The following is a 22868-nucleotide window of genomic DNA, read 5'->3' as shown; positions in this document are numbered from 1 at the left end:
TATTTGTAGCGCATGGCAGACTGAGACAAGGCTGTGCAGTGACAAAACAGACTATCGCTAGGTGGGTCTCATCAACGATAGGGCTCTGCCATCAACAAGCAGGTAAACCCTTACAGACCTTACCTAGAGCTCATTCTACGAGAGCAGTCTCTTCTTCAACTGCTTTGTTTGCTGGTGTGCCTCTCCTGCAGATCTGCAGAGCTGCAACATGGTCCAGCAGGCACACATTCACGAGGCATTACTGTCTGGATTCTTCAAGTGATACCGATGCCTCGGTGGGAAGAGCAGTCCTGCGTAATCTTTTTCAATAAGGTGAGCCTCTGATGATCTCTCCCACCTCCTCTTGCTCTTTTGACGCTTTACTATGTTATTGCATTACATTATGTTCATGCATGAAAACTGTGTAGCTTGGCGTCCAAGAGCGATGTATTGTATTACTGCTAACTACTCTGATTCAGGCATGTGAATCTATGAAAGACACCCCTAATACTGGAGAAGAACAATAGTTACTTACCTGTAATCTGTGGTTCTCCAGTATTGGTGTCTTTCATAGATTCACATGCACCCACCCACCTCCCCTCAGAGTCTCACTCAGGCTATGGATATATATATATGTATACTCAGGTACACTCCGGTGCTACAAAATCTGAGAGCCTGGGTCTCTGGGGAGAGCATTCTGGTGGGAGCTGTGGCCTGATTGGCTGCAGTTTGGTCTATACATAATGACTTGGATAGTCACTAATGTGGAAGTTTCCTCCACTGTAGCTGGGGCTACTTTACTTCCTGGTTGGGTATAACTGTTATTTGCTATGTACAAATGGCATATTACTGCTTTTTATATACCGTGGGACTCCCACTCCGACGACGGGGAATGATTCAGGCATGTGAATCTATGAAAGACACCAATACTGGAGAACCACAGATTACAGGTAAGTAACTATTGTTCATCTCGGCCACTGGCAATAGCTAAGGGCCACATTCCAGATAATCGTTTGGACAAAACCTTAAGTAGGTCAAAACTGATCTAAACCTGCATGTGTTACCATTTGCAGGGGACCAGGCCCTATAATTCCAATGATTCTGGTAACAGGTATTACTGGGCCAATCAAAATAATGATATCCATGTATGCTCTTCATCTTGAAAGTCTTTGAAAGACCAGATCCTCTATCGGAGCTAAAACCATTTCCTCTCCTTTAGGCCATAGTATTTTTCTATGATGTGCTATAAGTAGATTGCTCAGCTAGCACTTACATCAAATGTGTCAATTCAGAAGCACAGAGGATCAATGTGGGCAGAGCAAGATAGTGCACAATCCCATATTTCATCATAATTTAAATTCATGAAATAAGTACAAAATGTGAAAATAATTATTCCCCAAGATGCATCTGACCTACTGTGAGGGATTCGACTGTACAAAGAAGGGCTGAAAAAGCAAAATTTAAGGTATAGACTTCACTAGCTTTTTTTGTGAAATGATGAAAAGACAGATATGGAGGAGAGGGAGGGAATGGATGGATGCATGCCATTCTAAGAACTTTCTCACTGCTAAATATTGTGTTGTGTGTGTTTTCATGCCCACTGTTCATGTTTTCCTACATATTTTGGCTGAAGGAATGTTTGTGACCAACATTACATATAATTTGACTTGTAGGGACAGAAGAAGAACTTATTTAGTGCACTTCAGCACCCAAGGCATGGCAAGTTTTCATAGGCAGGGGCAAGAACGGAATTGGGTACTGCTTAGGAGGTGCATCTAGAGATGACTAATATAAATGCACTGCACTAGCTAAAAGATTCTTTTCAAGCCAGGACTGATATTGTGAAGGTGTTAAACCAGCCATCCTTGCCGTGGTTTTCCCTGGATTTTTGCCTCTACCTCCTGCATTTTTGACTAGGTGCTGGACTTCATTTTTGCTGGTTTAGGTACTCTGAGTACTTTACCACTGATGATCAGTGCTTAAGTGCAACTGCTTCCTGTGTAAATTGTGATTCTGATTGGTTATCCATGGTTGGCATATTTGATCTACTGGTAAGTCCCTAGTAAAGTGCACTATGTGTGCCTAGGATTTGTAAATCAAATGCTACTACTGGGCCCGGAGCACTGGTTGTGCCACCCACATGAGTAGCCCTGTAAAATTGTTTCAGGCCTGGCATTGCAGTGTCTGTGAATGCAGTTTTAACCTGCCATGTTGACCTGGCAAGTGCATCCACTTGCCAGGCCCAAACCTTCCCTTTTACTACATGTAAGGCATCACTAAGGAAGGCCCAATGTACTCCCATGGGCAGGGTGCAATGCATGTGAAAGGTAGGACATGTACTAGTGTGTTTTACATGTCCTGATTGTGAAATACTACCATTTTCGTTTTTACCTTTGGAAGGACTAGCTCTCCCATAGGCTATAATTAGAGCTACCTTGTAGCATTTTACAAGAGTAACCTTCAATTGGGAACAGCTAGAGATTTGGAGTTTAGGTTCTTTGAACTCAGAATTTAAAAATACATATGTTAGTGAAGATGGTTTTTAAATTGTATGTTTGAAAATGCCAGTTTAAGTCGGCATTTTCTTGCTTTACCATTCTTTGTGCCTCTGCCTGCTTGTGGAATCAACGTCTGGCTTATACTGACAAAGGCTGTTTGTGCATTTACTCCAGACAGTCACACAAAGGGAGCTGATGAGTGCCCTGCATATCCTGATGGGTCTTCCTGAGCTAGAGTGGTGGGAGGATCTGTCACTGATACCTGGATAGGGCTGTGTCTGCCTTTCACAATGCTGTCTCCACCCCATGTAGTGTGGCTGGATCCGCGAGGACAGAACTGGTTCTAGTAACCAAGTGATACTTTTTTGAAACCTGTTCACTTTAAAGGCTGACAGTTGTATAAGTAGTGGGGCCGTGACCCCAGAACTTTAGAACACTTCTGGACCAAGAGGAACCTCTGCCAAAGTGAAGAGTTGAAGAGCTGTGAGACGTACTGCCCCTTTGCTGTGTGTCCCTTTGCTGGGTTGGCCTGCAGTTGCCTCCTTTGGAGTGGATGAAGACTGATCTTAGCTGTGTATCCTGCTTGAGAAGATTCTCCAAGGGTTGGATGTAGAGCTTGTCTCATGTTAAGAAGTCTCAGGGACACAAAGAGTTTGCCTGCAGTATCTCTAAACTCCAGTGCTGGGAGTTCTGACCTGCCTTGCGGTCCCAACTCCAGTTCTGGGCCCTTGGAGGTTGATTTGATGCACCTGTTGCCAAAAATCCACACATGACTCTTCCAGTACCGTTTGTCCCACTGCAAGCTGCCATGTGGTTGAAAAACACATGCATCATCTTGGTGCGGCCAAAAATATCGATGCAACACCTGTCAACGGACGGAGAAACTGCTGCAGTCCGAGTCCCGAGTGCTGACTCTCTGAAATCTGAAACTCCCACTCCTACTCCAATGTAGGCCCTGCTGTGCACCTTGAAAAATAGAAGCATCACCTGTCTGTGGTCGCAGATATCAACACAGCGCCTGAATCACTGCTGCATCGACCCGCGGTGCTTGGATTTCCTCACACTTGGTACCTGTGTGCCAAATCTACTTTAATGCTGGGCCTTCAATAAGAAACCGACGCATTACCTCCCTTTGCAGTAAGAAATTGACGCATCACCTCCTCTCCATCAATAAACCAACACATCACCTCCACTACATGACAGTAATGAACCGACACATCTACTCCTCTGGAGCAAGGAACCGACACATCACCTTCTCTATGAGTAAGGAATCAACACATCACCTTGCCTGTGCTTGTTTTCATCGATGCATCCAAAAAGTTGCTAAAAACGTGACTCATCCATAGTTTTCTATGGACAAAACAGTTTTTACCTTTTAAAAGTCATATTATTTGATATCTGTATGTTTTATTTTTGTCATTTCAGTCTTGTTTTTGATTAGATAAAGATACTTTATTTTACTAAATTGGTGTGGTGTTCATTTGTAGTGTTTCACTGTGTTACTGTGTGCTTAATACAAATGCTTTACATTGCCTCTGAGATAAGCCTGACTGCTCATGCCAACCTACCAAGGGGGTGAGCAGCGGTTATTTGTGGTGTGTAACTACCTTATCCTGACTAGAAGGAAGGGTCCCTACTTGGACAGGGTATAAACCTGCCAACTAGAGACCCCCATTTCTAACAGAAGGCATGAGTGGGTTTTGCAACTGAATGTGATTACAGCTGTGGACAAGAGAATAGATGGGAATCACAAACTGAAAGGGAATCACTCAGGTAGACTCTTTTCTTAACCCCTTCGCTGCGGGGGTAATTCCCCCACAGTGCGGAGGGGGCAGGGTGGTGAGCTCGGCGCCGCGGTGCTCGTGACGAGACCAGCTCGTCATGAGTAACGGTGGAGCTGTGCTCATGACGAGCTGGTCTCGTCACAACCCCGCCCACTGATTAATTCGCCCTCACAGGCAGGGAATTAATCGCGTGTGGGCGGAGCGACGCCGTTATGACGAGTCCAGCTCGTCATGAGCACAGCTCCTCCGTGACTCATGACCAGCTGGTCTCGGCACGAGCACCGAAGGGGTTAAGGTGAAGGAGGCACTTAAGATACAACCATGTCACACTTCTGCCTGGACACCCTGGAAGAACATAATGGTTCTACCTCGCACATAACCTAGGTGATTGTGCACTGGATTTGTTACATTTTACACTTCCTATCAAATGTTACAAACTTCAGTTCAGATCCTCGTCCATGGAGAATGTCTTGCCTATCTCTAACATTCTTGATCTTGAGTTAAATATTTTTAGCGCACCAGCAGCTTTGCCAAGGTATTTCATCATTTTTTAAAGTTATTTTTTCATTGGTTTATTATAGCACAGAACTAGTTAAAATATATTTTGGCATGTTTTTGTAACCCCTGTAAGATAATATATTCACATGTGCTCATTTGCTTTTTTCGAAAATACTATAGTTGTATTCCGATTTCTTTCTCTTGAAATTATCTTCACAGTTGAATAAAATGTCCGCATACCTTTTCGTGGTTTCAGGTGGTGGTGAAGACACGGACAGAGTACCAGTCAGATCAAAAGAACAAAGGCAAACTGCGCGTCCCAAAGATTGCCGAGTTCACGGTCAGCTTCACCGATGGCGTAACAGAAAGATTAAAGGTGAATTTAAAGTGTGTCGCCCTTACTATTCTGCAGAAAAAATTAAAAATACGATCACTGAACTCTCACGAAAGTTGGACATTTGGTTGTTTCCATTAGGCTTGGTGTAGAAGCGCATTTGAGTGTTATGTTTTGCTTTGAAATTTGTATTGGACGTACTCAAAAACTGAATTGTATTTTGTTGCGGCTGTGGCAGTCTTTGTTGTTGTGGAATTCCATGCACTTTGTTTTCATGCATCCATATTTGTAAAATATGAAGAGGATAATGTGATTGGTCAGAGACAGTCACGTGAGCCTGGACGGAAAGGCTTCAGTCGGCTACAGATCGCACACTTTTTGGTCTCGCATGAAGCTTCCTCATGTGTACATTTTATTTAGAATCTTGGATTTGGAGTTTGGCGCCTGCACATCCAGTGTTATCAGCTTTGCGCCAGGGCTAAACTGACTTGTAATTAATGGTTCAATTGCGAGGCTTGTTGAAATTCACAAACCCATCTGATAATGAGAATTGTAATTTATTAGCAAAGGGCCACACTAGTAGGGAATGGTGGGATACTATGGAGCTGCCACAGCCTGCTTGATAACATTTTATTGAAACAAGCAGTAACCAGCATGTGGGTTGTGAGGTGCTATTTGCTGATATCTAGGGGCCAGGAGTGGTAAACTAGGGAGTGGGAAACGGCCTTAACAATGCGGGCTGAGCCATGCATGCCTTTTCCCTGCAAGTCGAACCACACATGTCTTAACCACGCATATGCCTTAACCACGCACATGCTTAGTTAAGGCAGTACACAGTCTAGATGCTGGAATGGGTTGGCAGGAAGAGGAAGGATCGGAAGGACGCGGTCAGGTAAGTGGGGCTGGGGTTTGGGGGCATGGGGTCGTTTTTCGGGGGGGGTATTTTTTTAGGGGTCAGGGTTATTCATAGGGCGGGGTGGGATTTTGGGGTTCAGGGCAGGAGGGTTCGGGGTAGTTATTAGTGTTAGGGGTCAGTTTGTAAGGCTCAGGGTGGGAGGTCTGGGGCCGCTGTAGTTTTTTGGGCATGGGGCAGTTACTTGGGCTCAGAGTGGGGGAAAAGGGACAGTTTTCAGAGCTAGGGCAGTTTCAGGCCTCATGGCGGGGGGCTGGGTCGGGGTAGTTTACAGATCTAGGGGAAGGCTTTTAGAGTTCAGAGCTGGAGGCTAGGGTCTGGGTAGTTTTTAGGGCATGGGGTAAATTTTTTGGGTTCGGGCAGTGAAAGGGACAGTTTTCAGGGCTGGGCTGGGGGCTTCACCACACACGTCCCTTTTCTAATCATGTCTATACCACAAAATTGTGTGGAAAAGGCTTGCATGGTAAACACACGGTCATGGCCATGGTTGATACCGTGTGGTTCAGGCATGCACTGTTGTGGCATGCGTTGTACCATCATACAACCCTAGGGAGTTGGTGGCGTGAAGCGGATGCTGACAGAGGCAAAGCTGTCATTAGTGCAGTAGATGACATCGCAACTGGGTCCAGCGATGTGAGGGTTTCACTGCACCCCAATTGTGATTGTCTTTTACCAGCCAACTGGGGAATAGTTGTTCAATTTCCTTGCATTTGGGTTCTTTGCTATGCCCATGTCTTCCATCCTAGCACCAAGCCATGGCAATCCTTTATTTCCTTGTTTTCTGTTTCAGTCCAATTCCAGGTTACTTGATATAACCCAGACAATAGGAGCACCAGTGAAAAGTAAAGCGGTGAACCAGAAGCAGTGCTTAATTTGTGCCACTGTTGTTGGTGGTGAGCACTTGATCTGATATTTTGGGGCAGGGACTAATTTCCCATCATCAGATTTTGACCGCAAGCTGGAGAAAGAAGGCAAGAGAGAAAGAAGAAAGGAAAGTAAGATAGGAAAACAGTGACAAAGGGAGGACGCAGGAGGACTTTATTTGTTTTTCTACTAAATGACTTCTTAGTAACATTCAGCTCATTTAAAACGACCCGAGGCCACAGAAATCATTTAGAGGTCAAAGATTAATCATACCAGATTTGGAGGAACGATGTTGTGTATCAGGCAACAAATCTAGCCCATTATTACAGTGTCAGTAAGTCTATCTCAGACCTGATATAATTGTGAAGATTATCAATGTCTGATTTACAGTTTCCCTAGATTATCTTTCTGTACCTTTTTTTGTTTATGTAATATATAAACATATGCATTTGTAAAGCACACGTTCACCCAGAAGGGTATCTTGGCGCTGAATAACAGATGTTTATTGTTACCCAATTTAATGGTACTCATTTTATCGACCTCACAAAGATGAACAGCTGAGTGGACGCGCCGGTATTTGAACCTGTCACCATGAAGTCTAATACAGGTCCCTATAGTGGGCACATTAGTCCACTAAGCCACCAGATCAGGCTTAAAAGAAAAAATAACATAAAAAAAGCATGCTGGACCATTTGTGGCTAAATTCGATATATTTCAACTATTTTATTTATTTATTTATTTATTTATGGAGCTTATAGAGCGCGCAGCTACCTCCGAAGGAGGTGTCCCGGCGCTAAGATTACATAACTGTCCCCATGAGGAGTAACCAAGATCATATCTCACAGAGAAAATGGGAAACGGTGAGGAGTTGATAGTTCCAAGTCCTACCGCCTAGTGAACAGCCAGGTCTTGAGTTTGCGGCGAAAGGCTGGCTCAGATTCGCAGAACCTGAGGTCAAGGGGGAGGCTATTCCAGAGCTTGGCGGCAGTGACGGTGAAAGATCTGCCGCCAGTCCGAGAAAGCCTGAATCTAGGAACCAACAGAAGACGAAGGTTATTGGATCTGAGATGTCTGGCTGAAACAGAGATCTTGAGACGCTTTTTCAGATAAAGTGGGCCAGTACCATGGATAGCCCGAAATGTCAGGATCAGAATTTTAAAATCTATGCGTCGTGAAATGGGAAGCCAATGAAGTTCTTCTCGGTAGGCTCTGACTGAAGTACGGGCAGGGATGTTACCGATGAGCCGGGCTGCCGCATTTTGGACTATTTGCAGGCGGTCAATAAGATAGTGCGGGGCACCTGCATATAGACTATTAGCATAGTCTAGATGGGTGATGATAAGGGCCTGGACTACAGTTTTGCGTGAGGATAGAGGGAGGAAGGGGAAGATTTTTCTGATCATGCGAAGTTTAGAGAAACAGGCCCCTACCACTTTGTTAACTTGGGCATTTCCGGACAAAGAGTTGTCAAAAATGAAGCCCAGGTTACGAGCTGCCTTCACGGGAGAGGGTGGGGGATTCAGAATGGTAGGCCACCAGAGGGTTGCAGGGGGGGGGGATTTTTTACTGAAAAAGAGAACCTCGGTTTTGTCGGTGTTAAGGGCAAGGTGATTGGCTGACATCCAGGAGCATATGTTACCAAGGCAGTTTCTAAAGTTGGAGAAGAGGGAGTCAGAATGGTCTCGAAAGGAAAAGATAAGCTGAGTATCGTCAGCGTAGGAGACCACCCTGACGCCCCAGGATTCAACTACCTTGGCCAGAGGAGCCACATAAGCATTAAACAGTAGAGGGCTCAAGGTAGAGCCCTGGGGCACTCCACACAGGAGGGGTTTGTCTTCGGATTCAAAAGGGTGCATCGTAACCCTTTGGGAACGGCTAGACAGGAAAGAAATAATCCAGGCCAGCACTGTCCCACCGACCCCAAGCTGCTGTAGGCGGGAGGTAAGTATTTTGTGAGAGACAGTATCAAAAGCAGCGGATAGGTCGAGGAGGACCAACATGGCCTCCTCGCCCCTATCCACTGATTCTCTGATAATTTCAGAGACTTCAAGCAGCGCAGTCTCGGTGCTATAGCCGGATCTAAAACCGGACTGAGAGTCGTGTAGCAGCTGATTTGACTCTAAGTACAGTGCCACTTGTTTCTGTACCACCTTCTCCAGTATCTTGGCAGGTTTAGGCAGGAGAGAAATAGGTCGATAGTTTCTGAAAAGCAGAGGGTCTGCACCAGGTTTTTTCAGTATGGGGACCAGCCTGGCCTGTTTCCAAACTGAGGGGAATAGACCTTGCGACAAAGAGGCATTCCAGATGGAAAGAAACGGGTTCACAAGGATAGGGGCGAGATTACCCATGATTTTGGCAGGAACTGGGTCCAGGGGGGAACCAGACTTAACGTTGCGTAATAAAGCTAACGCGAGATCAGGAGTTAGCTCGCTAAAAGAGTTGAAAGAACAAGAGGGGAGGCCAGGGCAATCATCAGGGAAATCCGGAGCCATTGCTGCAAAGGAGGAGGAGAGTTTAACTATCTTCTCTTGAAAAAAATCAGACAATCCATTGCAGAGATCTTGAGTGGGAGTAAAGAGGGATTTCAAAGCAGGAGGATTTACGAAGTCATTCACTATGGAAAAAAGAGTTTTGGAGGAATTCTGCGCCTGTTGAATCAAATTAGAAAAGTAAGCTCTCATGGACGAGCGTGTTAGTTTGTGGAACTTACTCAGGGCAGATTTGTAGGCCAATTTGGCTACAGGATCATAGTTCAATCTCCATTTACGTTCCAACTGCTTACACTTGCTCTTTTCCTCACGCAACAGAGGGGAGAACCAAGGGGCAGAAGGACGGGATCTGGAGGAAGTGACGGGGACCAGAGGGGAAACCGAGTCAAGTGCATCCGAGAGGGCCGAATTGAATCTCAATGTTTCTAAATTGAGGTCATTTAGCTGGTTAAAATGAAAATGTAGATGAGCTTCCAGGGAGTTACATGTAACTTTAGTCCATTTACGACCTTTAGCTTGATTAAGGGGGATAGGGGGAGGAGGGGAGGGGGCCGTGAAAGAAAAAGGGATAAGATAATGATCAGTCCATGTCAAAGGAGTGGGGGGGAGAGTGGAGAGGGAAGGAAGATTGGAAAAAATGAGGTCAAGGGTATGGCCTGCTATATGAGTAGGACCTGTCACTAGTTGAGGCAAGGTAAGTCCTTGTAAGGTTTCTAACAGAGAGGAGGCTAGTGTGCAGGAGGGATTATCAATATGAATATTAAAATCTCCTAAAACAGTAAAATGGGGGTGTTTGAGAGAAAAATCGGCGATGGAGTGAATCAGAGTGATAAGGGCGGAAGAGGTGACGGCCGGGGGATTATAGACCAGTATGCCTGCACAGATGGAACAAGCAGGGTCCATAATTGAAAAGGATCTTCTTCAGTACAAAAAGTTATTAGTGATATATTTCAATAAGCTTTTCTAATAGCTTTTTCAAATAGAATCTTGAAATATACTTTAAAGTTAGTGTTTATGTGGAATGTCTATCATATGTGCAATATAATATGATTCTATTGCATTCCTGTTTTCAAGGCACAAGTAAGTTATGAGGTCTGCTTTTTGTTGCTTGGAACTATGCATTATCTTCCATCCTCGGGTAAAGAACTCAGATGAATAGGTAATACTGCACCTGGTTGATACCGCACATGGCGGAATTGGTATTTACCGGGTGCAGTATCAAACATGATGATAGCCATTAAAATGAGGGTCTGAGTGGTTGGGGAGCTCTTTAGTTTCCAGCTGGAGTGTTACCTACTCAACACTTTGGGAAAGCAAGAATGCATGGTTAGTGTCACAGAGCTGAATATCCTCCGCACTAAAGCTCCTATGGAACATGGTTTAAACGTGTTAAATGTCTTAAACAGGTCCTTCCTACCAGGAAAAGGCAATTCAACAGAAACTCTTCAAGATTCCCTTCTTGAAATTAGCCAAAGGTCCTCTAATTAATCAACCTTAAGAAGGGAAGCTTATTAACAGAAATAATTAATTTCCAAGTGACAACATAGAGACTAATGTTCATCTGCTAAGTGATATAGAAGATTTACTCGCGCTAACCACACAAATAACTCGAACCATTTCATCAAACGCATGAAGTGCTTTCTGAGGTTTTCTGTGGCTTTAGGCGCTGCATTAGCCTGTCCCCTGAAGGGCCTGGGCCAATTCTGCACACAATGCTCTGCTCTCTTGATTGAATATTCCACCAGGGAACGTGGTCCTCGCATTGCCTACAAATGAGTGCTTCTTTTATAGATGTGCCATGAAGAGCACACAAGGGGGGGGGGTCGTATTACCGTTGCCATAAAATGTGTGATCCCCACAATGATTGAGTTCACTACTATGCAATGTGTGGCCAAAAAATGTAACGGAACACAGTGCAGGAGCCAAAAATGTTGTGCTGTGTTGCATGACTGGGAGGGAGAGGAGAGCGCCAGATCCATAGAGATATGGATCTCTCCTCGCATCAGAGTGCTAGGGTGTGTGCCTGAGTCTACCATATGTTTTGTACAGGAAGGATACTCTTCCTGTACAAAATACTATTAGTAGAAACATTTTAGAACATTTCGTACTTTGCATGTGTGCTGCACAATAAAAACATTTCTCCTCTTAACACCTTATTTTAAATGGCGTTAACATTTGGCACTAAACCCTTTCTACTATTGTTTGTAAATAGGGTTTTGTGTCAAATGGCGTGGGTAGCAGCATGGGAACGCCCATGTACCACTCATGTGATGCCCCCTTGACTCTAAGTAACACAAAGCAGTGCTTCGCGCCACTTTGCATTACTTTCAGGGCACTTTCCAGTGGAAAACAAGTTTTGCACTGGAAACTAAATTAGGAAAAAACTATTTTGTGCTGTTAGAATCACAAAACCTAGCGCAAAATGTTAGTAAATCTAAAACTGTGTGTGCTATAAGATTCCACTTGCTAGTAAATCTACCCCTTTATGTGTTATAAGATTCCACGGGATACGAACAGTAGGACCCCGTGTTCCACAGTGCACTGTAGGGACTTGTAAAGTCAACCCAAACTGCATTGCAAATTTGGAAATCACTGTGCTATTAAACACTCCTACAGAATGCACCAATAGTGGCAAAGTAATTTAGAGTGGGCTGTCCCAGAGTATGAGATAAGTAGTATCAGATGGCAGAATCCCTTGACTGTGATGCATGTACACCCGAAGTCAGCTAAATGAGTGAATTGCTGCTAAGCCTATAACCTGTCACTAATAAATATCATTTTATATGTCTGACATTACATAAGGTAGCTAGGTTGACTTCCCTAGATGAAAAGTGCATTGCAAATGTACTCAATGCTGTGTCATTTCTCATAAAGGTTGAAACATTAGTATGATTGTCAAGGGTGCCACAGTCTTTTACATTGTTTTGCGTTTTGGGTTATGCATTGGATTCAAATATATGAGAGATACAACTGAGAAGAAAAACAGATTGATTAGTATACACATGGTAAATCTGGTTAATTGTTTTTGCACAGTTAAGCTGCATGTCCCACATATTCACCATGGTAGGTGTAGGCCTCCTTTGCTTGAAAAGTCCTTTGTTCAACAATAAATAAGGTAAGCTATTCAGTATGCATAACCCCAACCACAAGCTGCTATATGTCTCCGCGGCCTTTTTGCTCGGCATGCAATATACAAATTTAACATAGATTCCTGCATACATACAAACAAGAAGCTCTCACCATTTGCTGTCTTTTATCTATTCCAAAGCTAGTTGCCTGTGCCACAGGTTAAAGACTAAGGGCATAGTTTAGAAATTGGCAGACTGGTTATTCAGTTTCCCCACGGTGGTGCCCTTGCTCCTCTGTTGGAAAACTAAATCCAGCGGCCTCATAGAGTATTGGGCGTGGGACTAAAGACAAGGTACCACCCTTCCTATATAGAGCAGATTGCCTGATGTTCGTTTTTCAGTCTATCACAAACAGAAATAAAACATAAACTCTCAGGGCGTAGGTGCCATTAGTGCTTTTGTTTTTCAGAAAGAAACTCCCACTTTGGGAGTTTCTTTCTGAAAAACAAAATTGTTTGTTGTGTGGTCATCAGAAACATGACAGACGCATCCTAAACTTGTTCTGCCTTCTCAGGAGTTGCTATGACTGCTTTCTTGTGAAGGCTGAAAGATCACCACAGGGCTGGCAGTGATCTCTAAACATGGCAGGCAGGAGTCCGGACTGGTCGAAGAAGGTAATGACCACTGCCCGCCATACCCTGAATCAGGCCCTAACTTCTGTAATGGTGTGCAAATGAATGAAACCCATGATTAAATATTTCCCAATGTTGGACCATGTTTCTAAACTGACTTACAGATATCTTTAATTCAGACATTAGAGACAATGAGAGGTTAGTCTTAATTTACATTGACATTGACAGAGTCGTGTCTAGTATGATCAGTTCAATGGTTTAAGTTATGGCTTGTTGACATTGAAAAAGCATGCATGAAATAATTTTACCCCAGATTCAGCTCTGTGATTTCACAGGCTAGTTTATGAACCCATTTTGAGCATAGTCTTTTGAAATTGTTTGAAGAGCAGTGGTATTACTGAGGAATGTTTTACCCAATGGTTGTGGATCCAATGATACCCCTTCTCAGACTTGTTTACACTAAATACTATTTGTGGGCCCTCCAAAAATCCAAATTATAGGATTCCATGTTTAGTTTATAGCTCTGATAACTGAATTATAGCAGCATGAAGTTTGTGAAAATCCAGGCAGTAACATCTACTACAGGTGGTCACATTTTCTTGATTTGTCCCGGCATCATTATAGGGTCAAAAATTATTTTAAGAGGGTATGTTATCACAACAGGTGTGTAGAGAGAGACTGTTGAAACACTGACTTATTTGTCAACACCCCACAACAAATATCACCTAGTGCTTGGAAAGTCCCATTTTTCAACAGATATATGGGTTTTAATATTATACCTTCAGCATTACTGATAACTGAATAAACCATAACTCACTAGTTTTAGAATAATTTTATCCTTGGCAGCCTGATAATTAATAAAACTTTAATTCAGGCCAGGCCCTTCCTTCAGAAGCCAGAGAAACAAGATCCTACATATACCATGACCACCTGGAAGAGGTGTAGAAACTATACTAGGACTACCATTTTGATTGCATTTACATGATCTATTACTGATAAAATTAAGCTATATCATTGTTTGTTACTTGTAATTAATCCTTCAAGGGAAGTTCAAAATTACCCCGCCCAGTGTTGTTTTTGTCTTTGGGGACGGCATTAATGGCAAAGATCTTTACTGTTCAGGATATGCAATGGCCTTAAAAATTTCCAAATTGGATGTGAAATTAAAATTCAATCTTTTGTATACCAGGCATTACTGATTTTAGGACCTTTTGAATCTAGTTACAGGTCCTTTGTTGTTCGAGCTACACAATTAGTGAAGAGTACAAATTGATTATCATTATTACATCGAGATGAAAGGCAGCAAATGTATTCTTAAGTAACTCTACAATATGTAGGTTACGTATTTCACTAAAAGCAAACCTGCATAAAAGATAGAAAACTCACATAAAACATTGGGCGGGTGGGTGGTGTATTCAGCACTTATTATATGAGAGAGTACAGACAGCAAAACAGAGCATCAGCTATATAATTAATTTAACCTTTACAGATCTATTCTTATATTGATATGTTTGATGTCTTCTTCTAATCCTGATCTTCACATCTTCCCCTCAAAAGCATTTCATAGATCATTTCAGGCAATGTTTTCATATGAATATTATGTTGACATCCGGAGTTTGAATATTTATCTGTGTGAAGTAACCGCAGATGCTGACCCTTCTGAAGCTAAAAGGCAAGAGAAATCATCTGAAGTAGAGCACTTAGAGAAGAATTCACTTGATCAGCTCTATTCCCCAGTTATTTCTATTCAGGATTTAACAACACAAATTCGAGGCTCTGATATTTTCAGAGCAAATGAGCAGTATTTTCTAATCATAACTCATAAATACTGTAAAATTGGTAGGTGGTTGTAGACTGTTAAAATATTAAAGTGAGCGATTCACATTTGCCCCTGAGTGAATAATTCTTCCTTGACAAATAAATAAAATGCACTACCGAACATGGCAGACCTGAAAGATTTGGCTGGTTTGTTGGATTTTGACAATATGATATTCTTTGAACCTAAGTTGTGGCTTCCTGGTGGCTGGCAGCATCGCTCAGGGTAATGGTTGGACCTAGCAGAAAAGACTATTATTGAAAAGATTCAGGTGGAGGTGTTATGCTAAATGAATGATAAACTTTTTTTTAAACCACTGCCAAACTTTCAGTTTAGTTCCAAATGGAGAAGATTATTGGCCGCAGTCACAAAGGTAAATTTGCATGCACTATATTAACTCATTTGTCAATTCACTCATGCACTTAGCAGTAAGTCACACTTATTTACTATTCACCATTTCTAAGTGTAGAGTTACACCTAAGTGTAGACTTCAGAGAATGAATTCAGGAAGGTAATTCTTATGTTACAAGTTAAATGTAACAGCACATTAACTCATTAAATTTAATTTTCATTAAATAGTTAACTAATTTTAATTCATTTATTCAATGTCTAAATAATATTTCTCAAAGAATAATTAAAAAAAATCCCACCCACACTATCATTTTAGTTTTAATCTGTATTACATTTTTTCCAAATGTTATGTGTTGCATTCATTTAAAATATTATACATTTTCTAACACAAATATAAAGGTTTAATTGTTTTTTATTTATATATTAAATTTCTGGTTACATTTTAAAATAATGAACTATATTTTTTAAATAACTATATAATTAGATATTTTTTAACATTGAACTATATATATGTGTGTGTGTATTTATCTATAACGATATATCTATAGTGATTCTATCACCATTGTGACAAAATTCTGTACGCACTCCAGATGCAGATAATCCAGGTGTTTTACATGTTTTCGTTTTTTTTAAATGTTCTAAAAGTCAAATTGTTTTATTTATTTAACATTATTTCCTATGGGGTGCTATCTTAAGTTCCTGCCAAAGTTATTTACTAAGGGAGTATGTTGCAGTGTCTGCGAGTGGCCGTGTATTGTGCTTGACTTACTCCAAGGCTGTGCTTAAGTACATTTACTACTTTTTTGTCACCTTTAGGGCTTTAGTGACTTTAGAAGAAAAGTTTGTAAATAGCTATGGCATTATTTTTTTGAGTGGGGCGTCGATAAGAACCTGTCAATCTCTAAACCTCTCCCTACCTTTCCCTAAACCACTCCCATTTTGTAAAAGAAAATTCCCCAATTTCCCACCACTTCCTCTGTCCCCCACACATTTAGTACAACATAGTAGACTTACATCTATGGAGATCTTCCCATAGAAAAGATAGAGGATGGAAGTGGAAATCGCCACCTGTTGGTCTGTCAGTTGAATTTTGTAGTAAGTTGTGCTATTATAGTACTACTTTATATATTACAATGTTTAGTATGTGAATAAGGCCCTAAGTGCTAAGAGTAGCACTGAAGCAAAATGCAACAACATGTACTACTGCATGAATAACTGCAATACCATATTGCATTGGATCATAAGAGGTTGGACTTTCACAGAAAGGATCCAATCGAATTGTGATGTTTCAGATGAACTGCAAAACCTTAACTGTAAGATCCACAATGCAAAGAGGGGCCTCAAAAAGAAGTGTGGTTTCTAAAGCCAAGAAACACATCTGAAAGTTATTACTCATTTGTTGGACTCTGCTCACACTCTATGATTTACACTGCAGCGTATCTTCAACTGATGGAAAGAAGACATTGCGTCTACTTTAACCTTATAACGTGGAGATCTGCATTTAACAACAGGACCAAAAAGAACATGCGTCTTGATAGGGTTTTCATCTTATACAAAAATCGGTGTAGACTCAAACCCAAGTCTAGGAGAGCACTCAGACTGAAGCATATTTACTGAAGTATAGTGTTGCAGCTTGGCGTCACTGTGCACTACAGGGTTTGAGAAACCATGGAAAAACTGCCTAAAGGCCGGCAAATTGTCAAGTACTTGCAGCGTAGCCTTTTTTCAATAAAGTCTTAACAAATGAGTATTAATTATTTTCACACCTTTGCATACTTTCAATGATTCCTTGTAATCAGACTGGAAATTTTTCGTTACCATGCATCCCCAACTCAACAAAGAGGAATTTTCCATTTATGTGAATCTGTGAAATATGAAAGTGTTGTGCAGTTGCCATAACAGGCTAGTACACTCTTTCTTCTTTGACAATAGATATGACATGGATTCTTATGCTTAAACTAAATCCCCTACTTTGGGCTCAAAATTCCATAACTATCCCAGTATGGACAATAGTGCTGGTCAAATGTTATTGGACTGTGGCTTTAGGAGAATTAATACCTCACTCTATAAGGGTGATAGATCAAGTACAGATTTAGGGTCTTATTTAGGGGCAGATTTATGTTGCCTGACGCATCTCTGCAAATCGGCAGAGATGCGCCAGGAAAGATACGGCACGCAAGTTTATCCTTGCGCCACCCATGATGCGCCGCATTTACAATGCGGTGCACCATGGCGCAGGAATAAACAGATGCGTGTCGCATCTAGGGCGTGAAGTTGGCGCAGTGCTGAAGTTGTGTTGCGTGCGGCACGCAACTCTAGCACTATTCCAACTTGCCCTATCTTTAACGTGGTGGGTCAAGCTTTACGACTGCTTCCAGCAGGCGCAGGGTTTTGACGCATCAGCGTTGGGAAAGTGACTCAGTGAAATCTTGTAGATTTCACTGAGTCACTTTTCAGGGGCGTTCCTGCGACGGAACGCCCCCCCTGGGTGGAAACGCCCACATGAAACCTGACGCAGGTTTTATGTGGCGCAGGGCCTTACACCGTGACGCATCTCCATAGATGTGTCACGATGTAAGTATGTCGCAACGTGGCGCAGGGTTTACGCCACCGCTGCGTCACAGAAGTGACGCAACGGCGGCGCAAAAGTGCCGCAAGTCCGACATAAATCTGCCCCTTAGTGTTTGGTAAAGGGATACCCACAAATGAGGCAGATGTTTAGGTGGATTATAGCCTATGGTATTAGTAGTACAGTGGATGGTGTATCCTTCGTCCTTTCATGGAGTATAGCAGTTCCAAACTCCAAACAAGGTCCCCAGTACACACTCTTAGGGCGTTTTTGTGTGTCTCTTCTGATTATGTACTCTTTGGCTCAGATTTACAAGATGATCACGCAGGGCAGTGCATCAGCTGCAAATGCTGCGCTGCGTGAGAAAGAAAGAGTAGGAGAGTGCCATATTTATAAAAATATTGCGCACTCCTTCCCTCTCCATAGTGCCAGTGCAGAAATGTGCTGCTGTGTGCCACAGACACACCTTTGCGCAATAGTGCAAAGGTGTCTCTGTGAGTCTAGCTTAGGTTTTCTACTGGAAGTATACCCTTCCAGTAGAAGATACTATGCTTAGACTAAATTTACACCTTTCCCCCACTTTGTTTGTGTGTTGTGCAGTGCAGCATACATGCAAAGTTGAAAAGAAAGGAGAAATGAAAGCATTTCTCCTTCATAGATCCAATTTAAAATGGGTGCTTTTTTGCTTTTTTGCCGCAAAACCCATCTACTTTTTTAAGTAAATAGGATTTTACGTCAAAAACTTTGTCTGGTTGCATGGGAACACCGATGCACCACCCATGGAATGTGCCCATGGTGCTAAGTGATCCAAAATAGTGCTTTGCGCTGCTTTGTGTTACTTTCAAGTGATTTTTACAATGCTAAACAGGTATTGCGCTGGATAGTAAATTGGTAAAAACGATTTATCGTCAATTTGCGTCACCTTTGTGATGAAAACATTGTGTAAAATCTTAGTACATATACCCCATAGTGTCCACCAACTGGCAGTACTATCCTGACAAATATACTACAGTTGGAGACATTCCTTGGACCAGATCATAAGTACAAAACTGGGCAGTGGTTGGCATTCTGTTCCTTTCTATGGAATGTATGGATATGGTCTGATTTGCTAGTTCCAACATATTTTCTTTAAGGAGCATTGGAAGAGCAGCTTATGGGTAATAGCTCCCCATCTCGATAAGGTGAATGAACTCAGTTGAGGTATGGTGGTTCTCTTGGATAAGCACGCCGTTCCAAAGGAGATATATATGCCACTCTTTCCAGCTGATAGGTCATTTATTTTAAAGTATCAATGCATCAGATTTCTTCTTTTAAACTATCAATATATGGACAAGACTACCAGAGAGGACACTGAACAGGAAATCTTACGTTCAAAACCTAAGCTATGTGAGCAGGCATGGGTTATTCTAATAAGGAACATACTTTTAATTTTTTTAACTTCATAAAACAGGATACCTATATGTGGAGATAATTAAATAAACCAGAAGCTGGGAATGTAGAATGAACTAACTATTGGGATACTAGCTTTGTAGCAGTCAAAAGGGTAACATTCCTCTGCTGCTTCTACATGTTATGTGCAGCCATTTTTTAATTTTTGTAAAATTGACAGATACATATGGCTTTGGGCTATATTTCCAACTTCCACTTGTGCTGTTATTAAATAATATTATAAAAAGCAGGGTTGATGGGCCAAGCAGTAACGTATCTCTTGTATTTCTGATTTCTATGCATGTGTGCAGGGCCGGACTGGCCGTAGTGGGCACTGGGCGTTTCCCCGGTGGGCCGCTAGGCTTGGGGTAAATTTTGGGCCCCTGGGGGGGGGGGCGTTTTTGTTACCAGGGGTCGGCAATATCGGCACCCTGTAACAAAATTGGCCGAAACTGGCATTAGCAAACAGCTCAGCCACACCCTCCCTCACCCCCAGGGGGGAAAGAGGAATTTTCCATGTATGTGAATCTGTGAAATATGAAAGTGTTGTGCAGTTGCCATAACAGGCTAGTACACATTTTCTTCTTCGACAATAGATATGACATGCATCATTTCTCCTTGCTTTTCCGACTTTGCATGCGTGCTACACTGTGCAGCATGCATACAAAGTAGGAAAAGCTTACCCTCGTGTCTAGGAATAGTATTTTGTACAGGAAGGATACCTTTCCTGTACAAAACCTATACTAGACTCACACACACACAACCTAGCTCTATGGTGCTACGGTGGTGCTTGGCAGATGGCAGCTATAATCAGTGCCGGCCCAAGGGAAAGGGGAGGAGAGAGCCATATCTTTGAAAATATGACGTTCTCTTGCTGCTTCTCTATCGCCCAACGCAAATCTGCCTCTTGGGAAGCTGCACTGCGCTGCATTGCGTGGATATTTGGTAAATCTCCCCCTGAGCACCTTATGGGTGGCACTAGCACTGTAGATGAGGGAAGGAATAAACATCAGAACTCGCCCAGTTTGCACTTTGTAGAGGTGCTTGCACTATAGCTGTACATAATGGTTTTAATGTATTTATTCAAACTTGTCACCAGCTGTTAAATAACTAGATATCAAATGACAAACACTTTATAAGTCTTTATGGCGGATGCACTATATGTAACACAGGGCATCATCTGCCTCAGATTTGCACACTGAGTACCTTGTGGGTATTATTCATACTGTGGATGAGGTCAGGAACACACTTCAGAACTGCCCAGTTTGCACTTTACAGAACTTCTGACACTTTAGCTGCACAACATGGTTTTAATGTATTTATTTAAACTTGTCGGCAGCGTCTAAAACAACCTGATGTAAGAAGATACATCCTTTTAAATGTATTTGTACTTTTCATCTTTTATGCGTATGTTATTGTATATATACTTTTATGGTCAAACTGGCCGAAATAAAGTTTCTTATTGATTAATTGATTTAAGATATACGTGCATATCTCATAATTGCCCACCAAGAAGACATCATGGTGCAACTCTATCCTCATACTGAACTTCTGTAAAAGACCACCCCAGAAGGCTAGATGAAGGTGCAAGTTACAGCAGCCGTCTCTCCCAAACTGATCTTTATTGAACATTCCATTCTGGGGAAAATTGGGGTTATTGCTACTAAACCATTTTCATTATATGGATATTATTGGTCCTTCCAAGATATAAGCGTTTGACTCAAAACCTCTGTACTATATGCACTGCCCACAGGATTATCTTACCATTGGTGCTCTTTACCTTCATCATTAGGTGGTGCCATTAACTGAAAAAAAGAAGGTTTTGATACACATCCGCTCTCCTATCCTCAGTGTTGTATTAATCATTTTAACAAGGCATCGACAGTGCCGGATTACCAAATAGGCTAAGTAGGCACCGGCCTATGGGTCACACTCCTTTTAGTGGCCCGCAGCAACAGATCAAAATAATATTGATTTGAAAGAAAATTACAATCACATTTTCTAAAATATTGTTTCCAAAAGATATAAAAAAGTGAATCAACTCAAAGAAACAAAACTTAAAGAATCTATAGAGAAAATACTGTATTCATGGAATGTACCCAATAACAACTTAAAGTACATCAACCAGAGACATCAGATTCACATAACAGATTGTCTCTTAAAAGCTCACCTTCTTCCTGTGATTTGTAAGTAGGGCTTAAAACGGACGTTTTAAACTTTTGAAGGTTGAGTTTACCGAGGCACTGCCGTTTGTGCTTGCCTGGTTGCTCAAAACAATCCTTACAAAAGGAAAAACAATACTGTTGATGGTGGGAGGTCAGTTCAATACCTTGCCAACATTGTGCAAAATATAAACAGGTATTAGCAACGTCATTTTGTTGCAAGTGTGAAATGTATTGGCTGTATTATGCTTTTGCCATTCTATACAGCCACGTCCACGACTGTTATTTTGGAACAGGATGGGGTAAAATATGACAAAATACTTGAAAGGCGTCCGTAGCAGATGTACTCACATCTAAGTTGGCCATTTTTAAAGTATTTTGTTTTATTTTAACAATTCTTGTTCACAGCTGGTCACTTGGATGAGTGCGTATTTGGGACGTCCATGTTTGAATGGATTTGTTTGAAATAAAACAACGCCTATCTGGAGATGCCTGATTGCTTCTGTTGCCATTGGTGCCCATTTGCAATGGTTAAAAAACTATTTTAAGACGGTAAGGTCGGCCGCAAGTTCTTCAAAAGAAAGAGGATAAGGGGCAAGTGGACTCTGGTGGAAGAATGGAAGAGAAAGAAATAGTACATGGGGAATAAAAGAAGCGAGGAGAGAGGGGGGGGTGAATACTCCCTGGCGCACCTGAGAGCAAGATCTGACATCAGCAGTGGAAGAAAACATCATCTATTCAGAACAACGTGCGACTGAAATGCTTGTGGGTGGGACAAACAAGAGAATAGGGAGGAAAGCCACTCAATGTGGAGCAGGGAAGTGAGAGATACAACAAAGCCATGCAGACATGAGCAAGGGGCTGACCCAAAGCCGGCTCTAAGGGGCATATTCACAAGCCCCTATCGCCACCACAACGTCACTTTCAGGGACGTTGTGGTGGCGTTAGGGGCCTTGCCTTATTCACAAGGCAAACGCCAACGTGGCTTAATGCTGCCTTGTGAATAGGCCCCCGTTCACGCTGTGTTTAGCGTGAAAGGGGCGTGCAGTGGGTGTTGTGGTGGGCGTTCCATAGCAACACCCACTGATATTTACGCTGCCCCCTATTCACAAGGGCAGCGTAAATAGGAGCTAACGCCAAACTTAAGACCAGGAAACCCTGGTCTTAAGTTGGCGATACGAGGAGAAATGCTTTATTTCTCCTTATTTTGATTTTCCATATGTGCTGCCTTGTGCAGCACACATGGAAAATGCAAAATGCCATGGTTTGTTTATGTACAGGAAGGTGCCCCTTCCTTTACATAAACAAACCTTTTTTTTTAAATGCCGTTTTGTTACTTACATGTGTGCTGCATGAAGCAGCACGCATTTAAGTTACAAACTGGCATTTTAGGTTTGTTTATGTGCAGGAAGGGACACCTTCCTGTACATAAACAAACCTCCCTGCTTGCAGACACCCTTGCGCTCTGGTGCAAGGGTGCCTG

At 42.2% G+C, this 22868-nt stretch overlaps 1 protein-coding gene across 1 annotated transcript in view; it reads left to right on the top strand.

The window, feature by feature from the left end:
* The window catches only part of NSG2 (neuronal vesicle trafficking associated 2), a 190158-nt gene that overhangs the window by 44008 nt on the left and 123282 nt on the right, over window positions 1-22868 (top strand). The window contains exon 3 of the mRNA XM_086931572.1: window positions 5016-5135. Within this exon, the coding sequence (XP_086787698.1) occupies window positions 5016-5135 (120 nt within the window). The remainder of the gene's footprint in view (window positions 1-5015; window positions 5136-22868) is intronic.

The sequence above is a fragment of the Lissotriton vulgaris genome, chromosome 7 (assembly GCF_964263255.1).
Source record: "Lissotriton vulgaris chromosome 7, aLisVul1.2, whole genome shotgun sequence".
In the NCBI taxonomy this organism is placed as follows: Eukaryota; Metazoa; Chordata; class Amphibia; order Caudata; family Salamandridae; genus Lissotriton; species Lissotriton vulgaris.
This window is presented reverse-complemented; position numbering and strand designations above follow the sequence as displayed.